General features: G+C 37.7%; 1 protein-coding gene across 1 annotated transcript; it reads left to right on the forward strand.

The window, feature by feature from the left end:
• Positions 1 to 8,279: 8,279 nt before the first annotated feature.
• Odam (odontogenic, ameloblast associated) lies at positions 8,280 to 18,138 on the forward strand. The gene is made up of 12 exons (XM_042257603.2): positions 8,280 to 8,417; positions 10,140 to 10,217; positions 10,890 to 10,955; positions 11,043 to 11,084; positions 11,585 to 11,632; positions 12,087 to 12,335; positions 12,904 to 12,948; positions 15,115 to 15,219; positions 15,851 to 15,898; positions 16,568 to 16,639; positions 17,705 to 17,866; positions 18,087 to 18,138. The coding sequence occupies exons 3-12, from the start codon at positions 10,905 to 10,907 to the stop codon at positions 18,114 to 18,116; spliced, it is 852 nt and encodes a 283-aa protein (XP_042113537.1). The 5' UTR covers positions 8,280 to 8,417; positions 10,140 to 10,217; positions 10,890 to 10,904; the 3' UTR covers positions 18,117 to 18,138.
• The last annotated feature ends 394 nt before the right edge of the window (positions 18,139 to 18,532 follow it).

Genomic DNA, 18,532 nt, shown 5'->3' on the forward strand with positions numbered 1-18,532 from the left:
TACAGGGAATTACAGGCAAACTTACACTGCTTAAGCCCCTAAAACACAAAAAAAGCACATAACAGACAGATGGATAGATAGATAGATAGATAGATAGATAGATAGATAGATAGATAGATAGATAGATAGATAGATAGATAGATAGAGATAAGGACTTATCATGTCAACTTACCCTTAATGCGCATACCCATAGTTTTCTTTTATTAATCTTCACACAAAAAAAGTATCACTCACTTGCTCGTAAGTAATTATCTGAGTGAAATTTTTCTGGATTATTCCTAGTACTCAATAAATAATTTTGGTTGAAGAACTATGTCTTCATTTTAATAGGGGATACTATGGTTTAGCAAAGTGAGTACAATAAATGAGAGAAGAGGAGAATAGGCATGTATACAGCAGTATTGGTGACTTTTAACTGATCAAATTGATTTTTACCTAAGTAACTTTTCTTCATTAAACTTGGTGATTTTTTTATTGCCATGGTGGCTCACACACAAATAAGTCAGTTTAGAGAACTTTCTCCCGTAGCCTTGGCCCTGTGAGATCAAGCAATCTCACATTTTCTCTACATTGGCTTTGTCAGGGTCATTATAATTGTGAACAACATTCCTCACTTTCTGTAGACATCCTATAAATTTATAGTTTGTCCCATTTTATGGAGATAAGAATAGATTCGGATTAATTAGAATTTTCCCAAAGTTATATAGCTATTAAGAGCATGAAATGACAGCCAGATCTAAGCCATCATAAGGTGAACTCATGCTACTAAGCGGCCATGTACAGAAAATAAATTAGGTAGATAAAATGAACTAGCTATATAAAAATTTATCACATTCACACTTTAATAGTAGTCACTAGTACCCTAATGAACCACCACACTGCATTTCATCAGAGCCTTCTCCTAACAATATTTTTATCCAAACAGGATTTACATGTTATCAACATCAGGTTGAAGCACTTACGCAGATGGAGGTTTGGAACTCACAGTTTTGTACTTCTGAAACAGCAGCCATTTTTGCCAGCTTTACCTTTCCTGGTCCAGGTGTCTCATGGTGGTCATACTTTCAGAAACCCCAGCCATCCACCCACTCAGACATGAATGCATCATTATGGAAGATATTCCCTTGAATTACTTAGTATTAGTTTGACCTTTAAAGGAAAGAATAGGGCATTTAGTTTTTCGGAATTCTCCACTGAGTATTTCTTAATACCACACAGGGGTTGCCAACGATTTCTCAAGCACATCCTTCTAAATGAACAGAATTAGTTCCAGGCAAGATCTTAACAGTTCTTCCTCTCTGGACTCAACCTGTATTCATCTACCCATGCCAAGATAAAACTCATCTAATCTTTAGATCTAAAGGTCATTTTTCCAACATATCCATGAAATGTACAATGAGGAAATGCATCCTTATATTTCAATTCTATACTCTTGTATAAGTGTATTTTATGGACAGATATTAAAAGTGCCTTTAACTATCTTTAATTAGAATAGGTTTTTTTTTAACTTATTTTAACTTTCTGTGCTATTCTGGGCTTGGAATTTTTATGAAGGCCCTAAGCAAATCAAGTTGTTATTTCAACATGGAAACCTAATGGGCAAGCTTTGCTGGAGAAATAATTAACAAAGCCACTCAGTGAAGTTTGTGTTCCATGGAACTAAAGATGAGTAATTGCTAGTGAGAGTACCCCGGCAGTCAGCCTCCTCCTGCCATTCTTGCAACCAAACATCAACCTCACTGACCCCAAAATATTCCACACCTGTTATTTCAGTCACCTTGGTTTTTAAGAGAGACAGTTCTGCCCAACCTAATACTTATTGAAAGCTGGGTCTTAGGCATAACCCATCCTCAGACAGCCCATAAATCATTACATAATGTTTATTCATGGAACTCTTTGGTCTTCTTTGTAGAAACCAGTAATCCATTTAGCAAATCTTAAATGGTAATACTTTTTCACTGACTTTTCTTAATTGGTTAAAAAAAATGTTCATTTATACCTTTTGGGTTAGATTCTATTTAGTAATACTTTTGAGTGGTTTATCTACAAGATTTTTTTTCAGTTTCTGTCTTGTGAATGAAATCATGAGGTGACATTTTTCTAGGCTATTGTAATCATCCGAGAGACGTTTTAGTAATAAGTTATCTGCACTGTTTTAATGTTTTTGATTCTTATGTGTATATACAATAATAATAGAAGAAACACATATTAATAAGAATGTAATCTCACATGCTTTGTGAGACCTCATGTGCCAGAGGATCATCGCTCCCAGCACACATGTTTTAATGTGATTTTCTAAGACTATTCTGGAGTTAGATTTCAGTTCAGATTCTGGGACTGGACCTCATCCATATACGCTTGATAAGGCTTTTTAATCCTTGTGTTCCTCACTTGAAAATGAGAGCATCAAAATCACATCTAAATATATCTAAGGGTCGTGGCAAGAAGTAGTGCAATTGAACTGATTCATACAAATAAAACATCTGTACATGGCTTGACACAGTCTGCATGTTAGATAAATGATGTGTTATTTATGTCTTAATCAATATCATCCTTCAGAAAATGGTTCCAAGTTTTATAACAGAATGCAGGGATGGTCTGCATGTCAGGGTTCCACATCTACATATGGAAGAATAGAGCACAGAAGAGCCAAAATATCCTTGAAATAATGCCATACACAATTGAGATTCTTAATGTCTCCAATGTAGTCACAAATAGCATAGCAAAAAAAGGAGCAATCTTTTGAAATAATATCATAAATCACAAGAACTTCTTATTGGATAAAAATATAAATTGATAAAACTTATAAATAAGTCTGCCTACTGATGCAACAGATGCTCATGAATCCTGGCACTTCCCTTTCTAAAAACATTCTAAGAATGGAATAGAAGGAAGTTGTCTGTGATTCCAGCTTCTTAGTTCTTGGCTTTGGTTGCTTCCAATAATTGTTATTGCAGGTAGAAAGGCTCCTTGGAAAAGGAACAGAGAAATATCACGCTTCTTAGCTAAAATAGAACCTGAAAATAAGCATTATTACTGAGTGACCTTCATGTTTAGTGATCTCAACTAAGTGCAATGATGACTGGAACAATCCTGGATTCATTTCCTCATGACAGATACAAGCTGCTTAAGTCTCTGGAAGAAGTAAAAATAAATTGCCTACTTAACAGCTAAAGCTTAGAAAATCCTCTAACAACTTAAGACGAGTCACAGAAAATTCATAAGTTAGAAGGTATTGATTTAAAGAATATATATGGGGGGTTGTAGCATGTAAGACATCTGGAGAATTTTCACCAAATCCTCAAAGAAAATTCTAATCATTCTGAGAGTACAGCTTCTGGTAAGCCAACCACTCTCCAGTGGAAGAATACCCAGCTAAGAATATCTGGGCAGCATAAATTGGTCTAGTCGGATTTAGAAATAAAAGGACATAAAGTTTGGTGGGTAGGAGGTGTATGTCCGGGAAGAGTTGGGGAATGATTGAATATGATCCAAACATATTATATCAAACTCTCAAAGTACAAATAAAAAATATTAACCAACAGAATAAAAAAAATGCTTGAGAAAACTATCCAGTGTTTTGGTCTCAAGTAAATAGAAAGTCTATGATATTGAAACAAGTATTAAGCTCACAAGTAGTTAAACTTGAACTCTACTGCTGAAGAACTAGGCCATGCTTAGCAAACTAACCTCTTAGAATTTGTTTTCTTATCACTTTAATGATGATAACCATACTTTGCTGATGAATAGGGGGATCCAATGAGAAAACACATTCATGCCACATAGCCAGGAACCTGATTCTCGGCACTCTAACTTACAGCAGTATTGCCATATTGTTTGTGGGGCACCTTATAAAGTACTATGGCAGCAACAAATCCATGTTATTGGTTATGTGAAGAGTTCTTTAGATAATAAAGACAATGATGTGCCAGATCTGCTGCTTCTATCTCTTCAGATTCAACAGCGAATAGCCCATTGTAAAACAACAGCTTGAAATTCAACTTGGTAGAAATAATAACATTAAGGAAATTTGAAGTTGCTTCAAATCAGACACCTTTTATTGTTTTGTTTTTGTTGGTTTTGTTTTCAATTTGGGGAGTTTTGAGTGTTTGAGGCATTTACTTATTTATTTAGGTCACAGATTTAGTTCACCAGCACATCATTCCCTAAAGGAAAGGATAGAATTTAAGGGGTACAGGTTTAAAAAAGGGAGTTGAGTCTTAATAATGAGACCATGAAATCAATATTTTATATTTATGTCAAGTTTTTTAATGAAAGAATTAAAGTTTACATATCTTTACAAAGGAGTCTGTCACTACCTCAGTAGACTGTGGGTGCTCTGTAATATCACTTGGGTCTTTGGTTTTCATTTTTCTTCTCCCTAACAAATGTGAAGTAACTAACCTTGCTGTAAAAGTAAGTACTTCATTCCCTCATTCATTCAGCAAATAAGTATTCTTTGTCTACACTGAGGCCCTGGTGATGCTTGAAGTATTTAAAATCTATTGGCTAACATAATATCTACTGCTTAGTTTGACCCCCAAGACATCAATCACCTCAAAGTGATTGATGTCTTGGGGGTCAAACTAAGCAGTAGACGGTTATTACGGTTTACAATATATCAATACATTTCCCCTTTTTTAAACCAGTATCTTACACATTGGTACTCATGGCGGTGGCTAGCAGCATCTCCTGACTCAGCCTTCCTGTTCCCAGAATTCTCTTCTCTGCTTGTCCTGCCTATACTTCCTGCCTGGCTACTGGCCAATCAGCATTTTATGTATACAGAGTGATATCCACAGCAGTTTGTCCAGTCTCTACATAGTGGGAAAGTTCAGGGCTTGTCTCAAGTCCTTGCTTGAATAATCTGTGAGGCTGGATCATCTCAGCTAGCCATTTTGAAATTGTCCTGAGCAGTTTGTAGTCCAAAGCTGATCTTTTGGTAGTGTTTGTCTGCTTGGTGACCTTATCATTATCCTAATGAAATTGTCATTGTGGGGTCCTATCATCATTTTTGAGACTTCAAAGATTGCATTGGGTCAGATTATTCCTTTCCTTGGTAATTTTTTCCAGGTAGTTGGGTATTCCTTATAATAAGTTGAAGCTAGCTAGCTCATGCGTAATGATGGATAACTCCTGATACAATAAGATGCATTCTTTATATCGTTCATGGATAAAATTTTTATGTCGAAAGCCTTGGCAAGTGTCTCAGGCTGAGGCCCTAAAATAGGCTGAACTGGAAATTTTGAAGTCCAGATTGGCATGCAAGGTATTCATTAGGGACCCCTGGAGCTAAATTCCAGTGCAGAAAGGGAAAGAAGGTAAGAACAGAAATCAGGAGAAGTGAAGACGCTGTGTATTCCTCATAGCTCAGTAGAGGACATGGAGAGCTGGGACCATGAGCAGCCTGGGCATCAGTGACTCTCAGGATATTTGTTGGACTTGGAAGTAGGATCAGGGAGATTAATTCCCAACTGCCTGAAGACAGTTCCCAGTAGCTGGACAAGAAGACTCTGATCCTTCACTGGGCCTATGATTAGCACATCACCACATCTATTACAAAGACTAGTAAACATTCTGAGAAAAATATGTAGAAATTAAGGGTGACAGTTTTCATCACTAATTGCAGAGAACAAAATTATGTGACTATGGATAACCAATGAGTAATGCTAAAATGTAGGGGAATATTCCCAAAGTTGGAGCAGGATGACAAACTGATGTCTAGTTCTGTAGGCTTACCCACATTGATGCCATAACATTAGCTTATCTGACAGACTTACAGCATTCAGGTTCCAGCGTCATTCTTCACAGCTTCACATTTGTAACTTTCTCCTACTTTTGATGCTTTTATCTGTCAATATTTCTTCCACATCCACCTCTCTGTCGTGCAACATTCAGATTCAGTATTCAAGTAGGAAAAAAAGAGTAGTTGCTGAAATATAGAAAAATTTGGAAACATATAATTACAAATCTCCACTCCTTTTTCTTACATAAGCATCAGAAATGATGCAATAGTCTAACATAAAGAAAAAAATTAAATTAAACTGCACGTATAGTTTCTACTTATAATATAAAAATCCTAAATCTAAATAATTATATTATAATTCACTCATTTGAAATGAGTTTCTATAGAGAAGAGCAATTATGTTAAGCAATGTAAATGTCTTGTTAAATATTTTATGACAATATTTGTGAGTGCTTTAATATTTAATGTCATTGTGTAAAATGTGTCTAGAATTTATAAGTCATCAATCAACTGTTCAACAAATATTTGAGAAGTGTGTTTAGGAGAGGCACCAAGAATTAGGCAGTGACCAATACAGAAGTTGTGCACTAGAGGTAAAAAATAAAGTATGAAAATTTAGTTTTAATAATGCTAAAGATTAAAACACCAGGTAAACAAAATAATTAGATACATTAGTCATCAGTCAGTGGCATATGCTTTGCAGAAAGTTATAATAGTGTGATTTACTATAACTTAGTAGAGTTTCACAGAAATTAAAAATAAACATCCACATAATTGAAAAGATAAAAACTTGGTATTTTTCTTCCGTGGTTTTATGATAAAGCTACTAATAAGGTAATTCTTGGTCACAAAAACTTAGTGACCTCATTGAGTTAAATCACAATTCATTTCTGAGAATATATAAACTCACTTTTATTTATACTTTTCCAATTAGTGATCAAATATTATGGTATTGTGTGTTTTCCTCTCAAGTTAGATATTTATATGCCTTAGAAAGAATGCTAGATTAAGAATCAAAAGGCAAAAATAAAAAAAAGAATTAAAAGACTAGAATTCTAACCACAATTCTGGTCCTTTCTTTTTTTACTTCTTTTATTTTTATTTCGTGTACGTGTGTGTTTTGCCCGTATGACTGTGAGGCACTTGCCTGCCCTGATGCCCATGGGAGTTGTACAGTGGGGTTGGATTCTGTAGAACTACAGGTACAGACAGTTGTCAATTGCCACCTGGGTGCTAGGAAGCTGGAAAACCTAGCACTCTGGAAGAGTAAGTAGCCAGTGCTCTTTTTTTTTTTAACTTCCTTTTTATTTATTTTTGTCTCTTTCACATTATCCATCTCGATCCCATACATTTCCCCATCCCTTCGTATCCTCCCTCTGCCCTTGCAAACACAGCCTCAAATTAAATACTCTTCGATGTATGTGTCTTTTATATGATGTATTTTGATCCCATCCATTTCCCTGTCCCTTCGCATCCACCTTCCGCCCCTGCACCACCACCCCCAAAGGAAATTTAAGAGGAAAAAGGTGAAATCTTTTTTAAAAAAACGGGAAAAACTTAAAAATCTCATCATGGAAGCTGTAGCGTGACATAGTGCGTCACGCGGTAAACCCCTTTGCCCAGGTATTCTTACTGGCCAGTGCTCGTTGCAGAGTCGTTGGTCTGGTTGGAGGTGTCTAATTTCTACTATACCATCAATGCTGGGTCCTCACCAGGACTGTTCCTGGATATACTGTTGTTGCCTTGTGTTTTGAAGATCCTACAGCTTTGGGTCTGCAGAACTGACCCCTTCACGTTCTCCAGAAGATCATAGATGGGATGGATGTCAGTGGGTCAACTCATAACCCTGGTTCTGGGCCTGGGTAGTTGCACGGTCGGTCAGCCCACCAGCTCTCCCCCATCCTTACCGCTAAGATGAGCTCTCCAGCATTGCCCCAGGCTAGTTCATCCCTTACAACAATGAACAAGAGGCAGGACCAAGCTCCTGCTTTCGTACCCTCAGGGTAGGGGTCAGCTCTCCAACACCTACACCATCAGAGCCAGCTCTGTATTGCCCTGGCAAGGTGCAGGGGCCACTCTCCTGAGCGCTGTAGCTGGTGAAGGGGCCAGGACAGCTCTCCTACCCCTCACAGGTGGTCAGAGGTGGGGATGGGGGGCATCTCTTCAACTGCCCACCCCACAATATGGCAGAGGAGGAGCAGAGCCAGATCTCCCATACTCACGTTCTCCGACTGGTTCACCTGCATCCCTGTCAATAGGATCAGATCTACTGTGCTGCCCAGGTTAGGTGCAGGGCCCACCTTCCTGAGTGCTGCAGCTGGTAAGGGGGAGGGTCAGCTCCCTCACCCATCATAGGTGACAGGCCAGGGTGGGGGAGGGCATTTCCCTTGCTCCCTCCACCACATGGCACACAGGAGGCAGGGAGTGGCCAGTGCTCTTAACTGCGGAGCCCTCTGCAGCCCCATCTCTCACATTTTTTTTTTTTTGACAGTGAAGGAAAATTAAATTCCCTTAGAGACTGAAACCATTCTCATATCGCTCATACCAAGGTTCCTTTGGTGCCTGGCAAGGACAAGGGCTACAGAAGCTTCCCAGTAACTACTTGTGTCGATGAAAAAGTAGTGAATGAAGACACTGGACCTCCTGAACCTCATCTCTCTCATTGACACAGGTAACTCATCTTAACTGCATTAATATGTGTCAGAAGTTCTGGGAAAAGCATAGCTTATATGTTTCAAAAAATAATTTTATTTTAAGGACTGCTAAAATTCAGGGTTTTTTTTTTCATGATCCACAGAACAGTGGTCAAATCTACAACTATATTCTGTGCGTCTCTTGGCTGATTCTTTAGGATGGTTAATAGGGGGAGCAAAAATAACACATTGAAAGAGCAAGCTGAGTCACTTCATCCTTTAAGTTATTGAGACAGAGCACAGTTATAATTTCACTGATACCTAGCCCAACAGTCATAAGCACGTGGCAGTAGAATGCAGTTTTTTAATAAAGGATTTTTATGTGTGCTGGTGACGGAGGGGAAACAAAATAATGATGCCACAGTGACCATATCTGTCTGGAGTTCTTCATCCTGAGTGTTTGAACCTTAACCTGTACCAAATGCCACTGCTCAGGATCTTTCCATCTTTTCCCTCTCCTAAATGAAGTAAACCATTTATTCAGCAAAATGTAATGAAATATGTTGTAGGTAAATGACACAATTGTAGAGATGAGAATGTGTACAACAAGGTTGGCTAAGACAAACAGACACAGACAACGTGCATACTGCAGTATGTAAACTTGGCCTTAGTCTCCCTTCAGGTGTATCAATGCTTACTAGGATACAGGAACTTGGAAGTTGTCCTATACTAAGGCATGGCCTATTGCTTTCCAGTTGTTTCAACTGTTATGTATAAGGAAAGTTTCAACTATTTTTTTTAATTGTTTTTAATTATATATGCCTCTGTGTGTGCCTGAGTACATGTACGTGCACATGTGTGTGCTGGTGGTGTCCATGGTGGCCAGAAGAGAGTGGGAAGCCCCTGGAACTGTGGTTACATGCAGGTTTGAGCCACCTAATGTGGGTGCTGAGGACCAATCCCAGGTCTTCTACAAAAGCAGCAAATGCTTTTAACCATGGCGCCTTCTCTCCAGCCCCTTAGGTACTTTCCTTTAAAATATTCAACCTATGGAAATTTTAAATAAAGGAAAATAAAACAAGCCATTCACAAGTATCTTCAGATTTTGAATATAAAGCACGATGAAACTACTCATACCATGATATCTTCATCTCTGTTTAGTGCAAAGCCTTAGCAAGTTCCTGGCTCAGTAGTAGGGTTAGCTGCCTGGGGCCCTGCGGGATGTAATAGAAATTCTCAAGTGGTTGCTGACTTACAGTATATTTAATTTAATTTGACAATACTCAAAATAAACCAGTCTGTTCACACACACACAAACACACACACACATACACAATTCATGTGTGTGCGTGTGTACCCGGGTACATATATGCACACATCAAGAAACATAAAACCTACCTAGTTTGCCCACACAATAATTGGCTGCACTTTTGAGGCAAGTGTGGTTATTACACTAAGTACAAAGTTTCAGTAAATTAGCCATCACATTCTAGGGTTTGGGGTTACTTATTTAAGGCATCCATTTTTAAGATGATAAAAGGAGTGGAACAAAATTAGCCCTGGGGGGTTAGTCATGACCAAGAAGAAACCAAGAATGATCACAAAAAAATGTCTCAGGAGTAACTGAAAACATCACTTAGGGTGTGGAAGTCCATACACCATCAGGAGGAGGAGGAAAGGGGTTATTAGCTAAGCCATTGTCTAAAACCCACTGAATCACTGGTCCCTTTCAATCATGATTGGTCCCTTTTTTTCTAAAGATGGGTTTTAAATTCTAAGAGATGATCTGAAGAGCAGAGCTGAGAAAGAAAGGGACACAGATCTTACAAAGGAGTAAGGTAAGATTTCAAATCTTTGCTTTGGTATTTTAAAAACCAAACTCTGATACACTACTGTGGTCATCCTAATGTGTGTCTATGTCTGTGATGTGAAATACAGTGGGAAATTTTGAAGGTAGAGGCAAGAGATAAGAAGTATCCACCAGTTACAGTATGGATCACTGCTTCTCTTTACCTTTTCCTTTCCTGGATTAAAAAAAAATGCTGCAACCACTACAGTTAATAATCATGAATATTAGTAGACTTCTAATGGAAATTTTTTTTCCTTGGCTTGGGACTGTTAGATCTTTGTTGTGATACTTTTTCACTGCAGATATTAAGATCATTCTAATAATAAGGACCCAGTCAGTTGACCCCAGGCAGGGGGCTCCATGGACTGGAGAATACATTCCCTTCCATCAGAGGCTAACAGTGATATGGCCATATCACCTGCCACTAAATGAGCTTTATGGTCAAGCAAACAATTTCCCCATAAATACCTGCATTGAGAGATAGTCATAAAGATGACTTTTTATTTTGAGCCAAAAACATAAGAAAATATAGAGAAACTGACTCAACAACTACTTGGATTTGACAATGCCATCTAACAAATTTTGTCATGCCTTTATTTTTGTCATGAAATTTTAAGCAAAGAGTATGTTTTAAAGCTAAGTATTACAACTTATCATGTAGGTATATCATCTGAAAATGAAAATTATAATTCTTCTTGGACTCATAGGAGCTACATCTTCAGCCCCGGTAAGTGGTTCATGGTGCTTTTGATTTCATCATGTAAACCTATGCAATTCCCTTCCTTCATCATTTTTCTTTCTTTATTTTTTTTAGCTTGTCTCACAGCGCCTATTGTCTGCTAGCAACAGTCATGAGGTTAGTTTAAGTAATTAAAACATTCTCCTGTGTCCTATAAGTGAAAACACGTTGGGAAGAGATGAAAGTCTGCATCCGGGTCTTAGACATCTCTAAACCTATTTCCAAGCCACAAGGTTGCTTTGTCTACCAGCTGGCTCCTAAAGGGTTGCTTTGTCTTCCTTGTGTAATCATAACTTCTCCAAACACAGTACCACCTGTATGCTTTGTTCCAGTAGTACTGATGTGGGTATTAAATATAGATGTATAAACATAAAATACCCAAACCACTGGCATGAGCTAAAACTGTGCAGTCTCACGCATAGCAGGGGCAGCATTGTTAAACCCGGCCTGTGTTTTCAACTCGAACCTCTAATCGCTGTGATTTAATGCAGTCTTAGTGGAGAGATGTGTCACTTCGCCCCAGAAGCTGATCAACTAGCTCTGACTTGTGCTCTCTCTGTGGAAAACATTTCAGAAGGCGGAGTTGTCTCATTCTCCTTCTGTCTCTCCTTCTCTAGTTACTCCTGAATCTGAATAATGGTCAACTTTTGCCACTGCAATTTCAGGTACCGCTATGTAAATAATCAATTCAGAGGGAATGTATTTCTAAGGAGCACTTCTGACAGTATGGAATGAAAACAAAATGCATCCATTTATATTGTTAAGAATTTGGTATGTGCCTGGCATTAATTCTGATGACTTTTGAGATAGTTAACTATTTTAAAACAAAGCCATGCCGAGCCAACCAAGAGGAGTAGAAACGGAAAAAAAAAATGAATCCAATCAAATATCTGAAAAAACTTGTGCTCTTTTTATCAATTCATTGCATCCCATATTTCTCATGACAGTTGAAAACCTCACAATTTGTGAGGTTTATAAGTAGTCAAGTTGCCGTCTTCTCATAACACTTGAATTATAAAAATTGTCTACATTTTTGTCCTTATTACTCAGGCTTGATTTCAAGCTCTTTTTTTTTAATATGAGAGAGTAATATTCCCTTTCTATCTTTGTTTTTCACAGAGTGCATTTAACTCCTGGATTCCTTCCTTCCCTGGGTTTCTGCAGCAGCAGCAGCAGCAGCAGCAGCAGCAGGCTCAGGTCCCAGGACGCCCACAGTTCCCACTCTCAACACTAGAGAGCTTGGCTGGGCTATTCCCAAATCAACTACCTTTCTCAGGACAGGTTGGACTTGCCCCAGGAGGCCAGGCTGGCCAGCCAGAACTCTTACAGCTGCAGACACCACCTCAGCCCCAACAGGGTGTAAACCTTGTAAGTTGAGCCTCTTCCATCTTGTTGTAAGACAGAACATAAAGGTTGTTGTGAATTAGCTTTGAAGTACGGCAGAAGTCTTCTTATGTCTTGTTTCTTCTATGTTCTTTCATTCACCACAGAAAGTACCTCCTTGTATTTTCTGGTTTTTAGTTTAAAAATAACGTTAAAATCAATTATCCTAGAATATAGTCAGTAGTCAGGAGTTAAAACAACGTGTGGATGCATAATTTGCATAAATTACAACTCGTGTAAAAGACAAACTTTGGTGGAATATTTCTAATGCAAATGATACATGAGAAGTTAGCTCTAGGGAAAGCAGATCAAGAATTTCAAATAGCTGGGCGGTGGTGGCACACGCCTTTAATCCCCGCACTTGGGAAGCAGAGCCAGGTGGATCTCTGTGAGTTTGAGGCCAGCCTGGTCTACAGAGTGAAATCCAGGACCGGCACCAAAACTACACAGAGAAACCCTGTCCGGGGGAAAAATAAAAAGTTTAAGTAACAGGTCAATAGTATGATTTGCTTATATGGTTTTCTGGGATTGTTTGTTTGTTTGTTTTCTTTAGATGTCCTACGTGGTTCCCTTTAAAGTGCCTCAAGATCAAACACAGGTGAGTGAAAAGAATTCCGTGACTAACACAGAAATGGCTCATTGTACTCTCCATAGTACGCCCTCTTGTTCCCCTAGGTCTCCAGCATCAGGGCTTTCATACCTGTTTTCCACCCATCACTAGCTAGAGGCACCATCATTGGCCTCTAGATGTCTATTGATGCTGGGCTTCCTTGATTCTTTAAAAGTAGGCCGCTAACAAGGATCTCTAGGATCCATGGGTACCTATGACATCACTATGCAGAAGGGAAGAAAGCCCAATATCACATCTTCTCTGTATTTAAGTGCCAACACTGGGGAACAAGTAATGACCAATACCATGAGCTGACTTTGTACCCTCTCAAATTTTGTTTTGGAGAATCTTGCATTTATATCTGATATGTGGATATAAATAGCAAACATCATAATAATTGTATTTTATTATAGCACTAACACACATTATTCATGTTATAAAACTCCACTGAAACTTTCCCAGCCTCCTGTATGCAGTATTTATAATTTGAGTCCACACAATAATTAAATGAAATTTTCCCTTCAATAAAAAAATTAAACTGACATTAACTAATAAATTTATTATGTTAACATAGAAAACCCTGTTGATATTAGGATAATTAATTGTATAATACATCAGATTCAAATAGGGCTATATATAAATCATTATTCATTTGAAGACTATTGACTTGTTCAAACAAAGTTATACCCCTCTCCTCTTCTAGAAGTATAATTATGCAATTAAGTTTCACTCCCACTGCCGTTACATAATAACACAATTCTAGACATTATCTCACTGTATATTGTTAAGTATATAGAGAGTCAGGTATGTGACAAACACAATTACTTCATGTTAAGGCCCAGGAAACATAGTTTTAATGAGATTAAGTATCTTAGCCCAATGAACTAAACAGCTGAAATAGAAGTCAGTCCTCTATCCCTTTTTAAACCACTAATCCATTAGCTCTCTACACAAAAAGCTTAGTGGGGAATTTTGAAAATTACAAATGCCTAAGCCTGCATTAGGCCCAAGATATCATAACTTGAACAGACAAACATTGTTAAGTTTCTGAATGCTTAATGGGTGATTTTTACTTTTGTCTGGGGTAAAAACCTATTAGGAAAATTGTATTCATTTCAGAAACATGGCTGCAATTATCTTCAAATGTTATATCAAATATAATCATTTGATGATACAAAACATAGAAGAGCATTAAAAAATGTAGCTGGGCGGTGGTGGCGCACGCCTTTAATCCCAGCACTCGGGAGGCAGAGCCAGGCGGATCTCTGTGAGTTCGAGGCCAGCCTGGGCTACCAAGTGAGCTCCAGGAAAGGCGCAAAGCTACACAGAGAAACCCTGTCTCGAAAAACCAAAAAAAAAAAAAAAAAAAAAAAAAAAAAAAAAAAATGTATCCATGTACTATGCTCATTATTTTCCACACATTCTTTACGCACAAGCACACAGAGACGTTACTAGAAACCAGTATATGACTTTATGGGCAGTTGTGCTTTTCTTTATTTATCGCTTCCCAGGTTTCTATAATATTCTAAAATCCATAAAGATTATTCTTAAAATATGTTCAGATTTATTTATTTTGCATCAGTGAGTGTTTTACCTATGTGTATGCATGTGCACCACGTGCATGCAGCACCTCAAGAAGTCAGAAGACAGCATTGGATGCCTTAGAACTGGAGTCACTGATGGTTGTGAGCCACCGTGGGTATGCTGGCAAGCAAACCCAGGTCCTCTGCCAGAGGAAGCAGTGCTCTTTATGGCAGAACTTTTAATATCATATTCTGTAGAATTATAATTCTCAAAATTATAGAAAATACACTACACAGACTATCCTCTCCTTAGAGACTTACATATTAACCTATGTATAACATTTTCAAGATGTTATTTGTTAAAAGAACGCATGCTCCCTTTGTTTAGTTGAATCTACTGTATCCTAAATTGTTTAAGTATGTAACCTTAAAAGTTCAGTATCATCTCGGGTACAAGTTGTTTCTAAATTTGATAACCAGTGTAAAACTGCTATGCACAGTTCAAATTTGCTTGAAATGGCAGTTCATACCTATAATACCAGCTTTAAATGTTACTGACATTAAAAGAGTGAAAAACATTGTTCATCCTGATTTAATGGAGTCTCCTGTGTACTTCTCTGTTTGCACATAGATGCTTGGATACTACCCAGTTTACATGCTTCTGCCCTGGGAGCAACCTCAACAAGCGGTCACAGCATCTCCCCAGCAAACAGGGCCGCAGCTATTTGAGGAACAGGTACTATGAGGGTTTGGTTTGAATCTGATTGGTCTAATTTCAGAAAGAGGTAAGTACCCTGAGAAAAGAATAACTGAGGCTGGTTAGTGCATGTGCTCTACTCAGTCACTTGCACTCACAGAACAGGACATGGTGTCTCTCCTAGTAGCACACTGTAGACTAATGTGGCAATACACGACTACTCAAGGAATGAAGTCAGTAAATGATTCTAATAAAACCAGGTTCAAAACTGATTCTTTTCTGAATTGGATTTTTCTCACATTCAGAATCGACAAGTACTCATCATTTATGTATAAATACACATATGTGCTTATTATGAAAATACAAAAATATGAAAGACTGCAAAGAAAAGTACTTGTGGTCACTAGAATTTGAAGCACAATTTGATAACCATGTATTTCAATTTCTAAATCTAGCACAAATTTTGAGAAGTTAATTTAAGTTCAGATGTCACATGATACGTGTTAAAAGATGTCTTAACATTTAATGATGATTTTTGCAAACTAAAACGTGGACTTCCAAAACGCATTTAATTAATGTGAAATATATTTGATGTTAAGTAATTGTGTCTCAGAAATTTATGACAAAAACTATCACAATAAATCTAATACCTTTTTCAAAAATATAACAGATACCATTCTATAATCAATTTGGATACATACCACAACAAGCAGAACCTGTGAGTAAATGCATAATTTTATTATCTAAAACTATATTTCATACTTGGTTCTCTATTAAACACATGGGTATCTTTCAGATGAAAAACACCAAGAACACACTTCTAGATGGATGAAGTCAGAATTACCCACACATTGCTATGGGGACACACATAAGAAACCATAGAAAGATTTCTTATATGGACTTGCATGAACTTAGAGAACTTACATTGGATAGTTTTAGAGAGAGAACCCTCAAGTAGTAGTTAGCTCAGGAATGGGCATGCTCAGGAAGTAGGGGTATTCTCTGAATGTCTTCAGGCATTAGACAGAAGGTAATGGAACAAGTCTGAGGCTGTAACTGGAGAGCAAGTCATTAGTAGTAGCCAGGATATAAGGACACTTGTGCTTAGTCTCTTATGCGTCTCTTTCAGTGACATTAGAAAGTCTCATATTCCAAACTTCATCATGTTCAGAAACTGCCTTCCTTGAGGTCAATGCTTTCCAGACTTCCAGACCTGAAGCAGAACAGAGTGTCAGAATAGCTCTCTCCCACTCACAGTTGCTTTTCTTTTTCTCAAATCTAAACTCTTAACTTAAGAAGTTGGGGTGTGCTTCAGTGCTTTGGTTGGCAAAACAATGTATACTGATCCATTGCGGATTTAGACATCTTTAACTTTCTGCCTCTTCAGGATGTGCAAGGAGGACAGCAGCATTTAGCTTTTGAGTCCTTTGTAGGCACAGCTCCTGAAACTCCTGGAATGGTAAGATTCCCTACAAAACCTTGCAGTACCTGGAAATTGGCAAGTGAGAACTTAAAAATTCCTTCAGTGGTATTCATTTTAATGTATGTGTCTTAGGGTTTCTATTACTGTGAAGAGACACCATGACCACAGCAACTCTTATAGGGAAAACACTTAATTGGGGTGGTTCACTTACAGTTTCAGATGTTCAGGCAGGAGCATTGTAGCATCAGGCAGACATGGTGCTTGCTACATCTTTATCAGAAGGCAAGATGGAGTACATTCAGACACTGGGCAGTGTCTTGAGCATAGGAAACCTCAAAGCCCAACCCCACAGTGACACACTTCCTCCAACAAGGCCATTCCTATTCCAACAAAGCCAGACTTCCTAATATTGCCACTCCCTCTAAGCTTATGGGGGCCAATTGCATTTAAACTACCACATATTGTTACATCAACAATTATTGACCTTGTCCCTGTAATCAGTGTTAGTCAAGATCTAAATCATTCAGTTCCTCAACCATTTACTGAGAAACTTTTTCCAGGAACTCTTCTGAGCTCCTTATTTAAAAGCTGAGGCACTACTGGTAGTTGATGGCTTGGAGAGGGAAGTCATTTTTCTTTGGTGGTGTAGTCACTGATAGTTAACCCATGCATTAATGGATGACACACACCAATATGTCTAATAACATCATTAATTGAATGCAGTGGGGTACATTAAAAAAAGAAGAGGAGGAGCAGAGAAGAGGGAGGAAAAAAGAGGAGGAGGACCAGAAGTTGAGAGGTAGCTGTGTGCTAGGAGACTCCAGAGGAAGTTAGAAGGGAAAATGATGGGGTGGATATAATCATAACACTTTGCATACATGTATGATATTCTCAAAGAATAAATTAAAAGTAGTTCATATATAACCATATTTGTGAAATAGAATCACAACCTTTCTAAGGCAGTTTATGAGCTAAAAAACAAATAGTAAAGACACATATTGTTTAATGTGATGCCTCTCGACCCTTCAGATTCATATTCTCCCCAGTTTTGAACATCTTCTTGAAGATGTAACCGCTTTGTCCTGTTCTTCATCTCTACAGCCAACAGAAGGAGGGCCTCTGTATTCACAAAGAGAACCAGTCAACTTTAAGCGTGACAATGCAGGAGTTTTCATGCCTTCCACTTCACCAAAACCGAGCACCGACCATGTTTTCACTTCTGCCCTAGACCCAACTATTGCTCCAATTCTTCCAGAACAGAAGGTAGAGCGACCAAAGATTCATTTTATGAAATTAATTGTTCTCTTATCTAATGAGAACATAATTTATAAGGTCAAACATTGTAATAAAGGTAAAAGCAATACAATATATGGCCTTAACTCTGGATAAAAACAGCTGAAAATATTATTTTAAATCAATGCATCAGAGTGTAACTTGATTTTAATTTTAATATGAGCTTCTTGTGAATTTTCTTTCTCACTAGGCCAAGACTGATCACCTAAGAGAACCATAAGACATTGTCTTAATCACTTGGAAGTTTTGGTAGGTATTTTTGCCAAAGTTATGGCTTAAATGCCCTGATAATTCTTACAAAAAAAATTCATCAGAAAATTAACAAAGAATTCTTAGCATAATGATTGTGGAGAAACAAGTTAGTGTTTATATCTGTCTACAAAGACCATACCAATTATAAGATTTACCTAAGTCTTAAAAATCAAAATTAACTTTTTATAATCATAACTGCCTATACTATAAATTTTATATGAGTCACATAAATATTGCTTCTATATAAAAAGTATATTGTCACATAAATATTGCTTCTATATAAAAAGTATATTGCTTCTATATAAAAGAACTTGCTTGCTCTCTACATAGTCAGTACTCTCAAGTCATCTTTTCACTTTGCAGGTTAAACATTGTGATAATGTC

The sequence above is a fragment of the Peromyscus maniculatus genome, chromosome 10 (assembly GCF_049852395.1).
Source record: "Peromyscus maniculatus bairdii isolate BWxNUB_F1_BW_parent chromosome 10, HU_Pman_BW_mat_3.1, whole genome shotgun sequence".
Taxonomy (NCBI): Eukaryota; Metazoa; Chordata; class Mammalia; order Rodentia; family Cricetidae; genus Peromyscus; species Peromyscus maniculatus.

Coding starts and splice junctions, on each gene's coding strand:
- Odam (XM_042257603.2), top strand. CDS start 10,905: ATGAAAATTATAATTCTTCTTGGACTCATAGGAGCTACATCTTCAGCC. Junction 10,956..11,042: donor GAGCTACATCTTCAGCCCCG/GTAAGTGGTTCA, acceptor TATTTTTTTTAG/CTTGTCTCACAGCGCCTATT. Junction 15,220..15,850: donor CGCAGCTATTTGAGGAACAG/GTACTATGAGGG, acceptor AAAATATAACAG/ATACCATTCTATAATCAATT.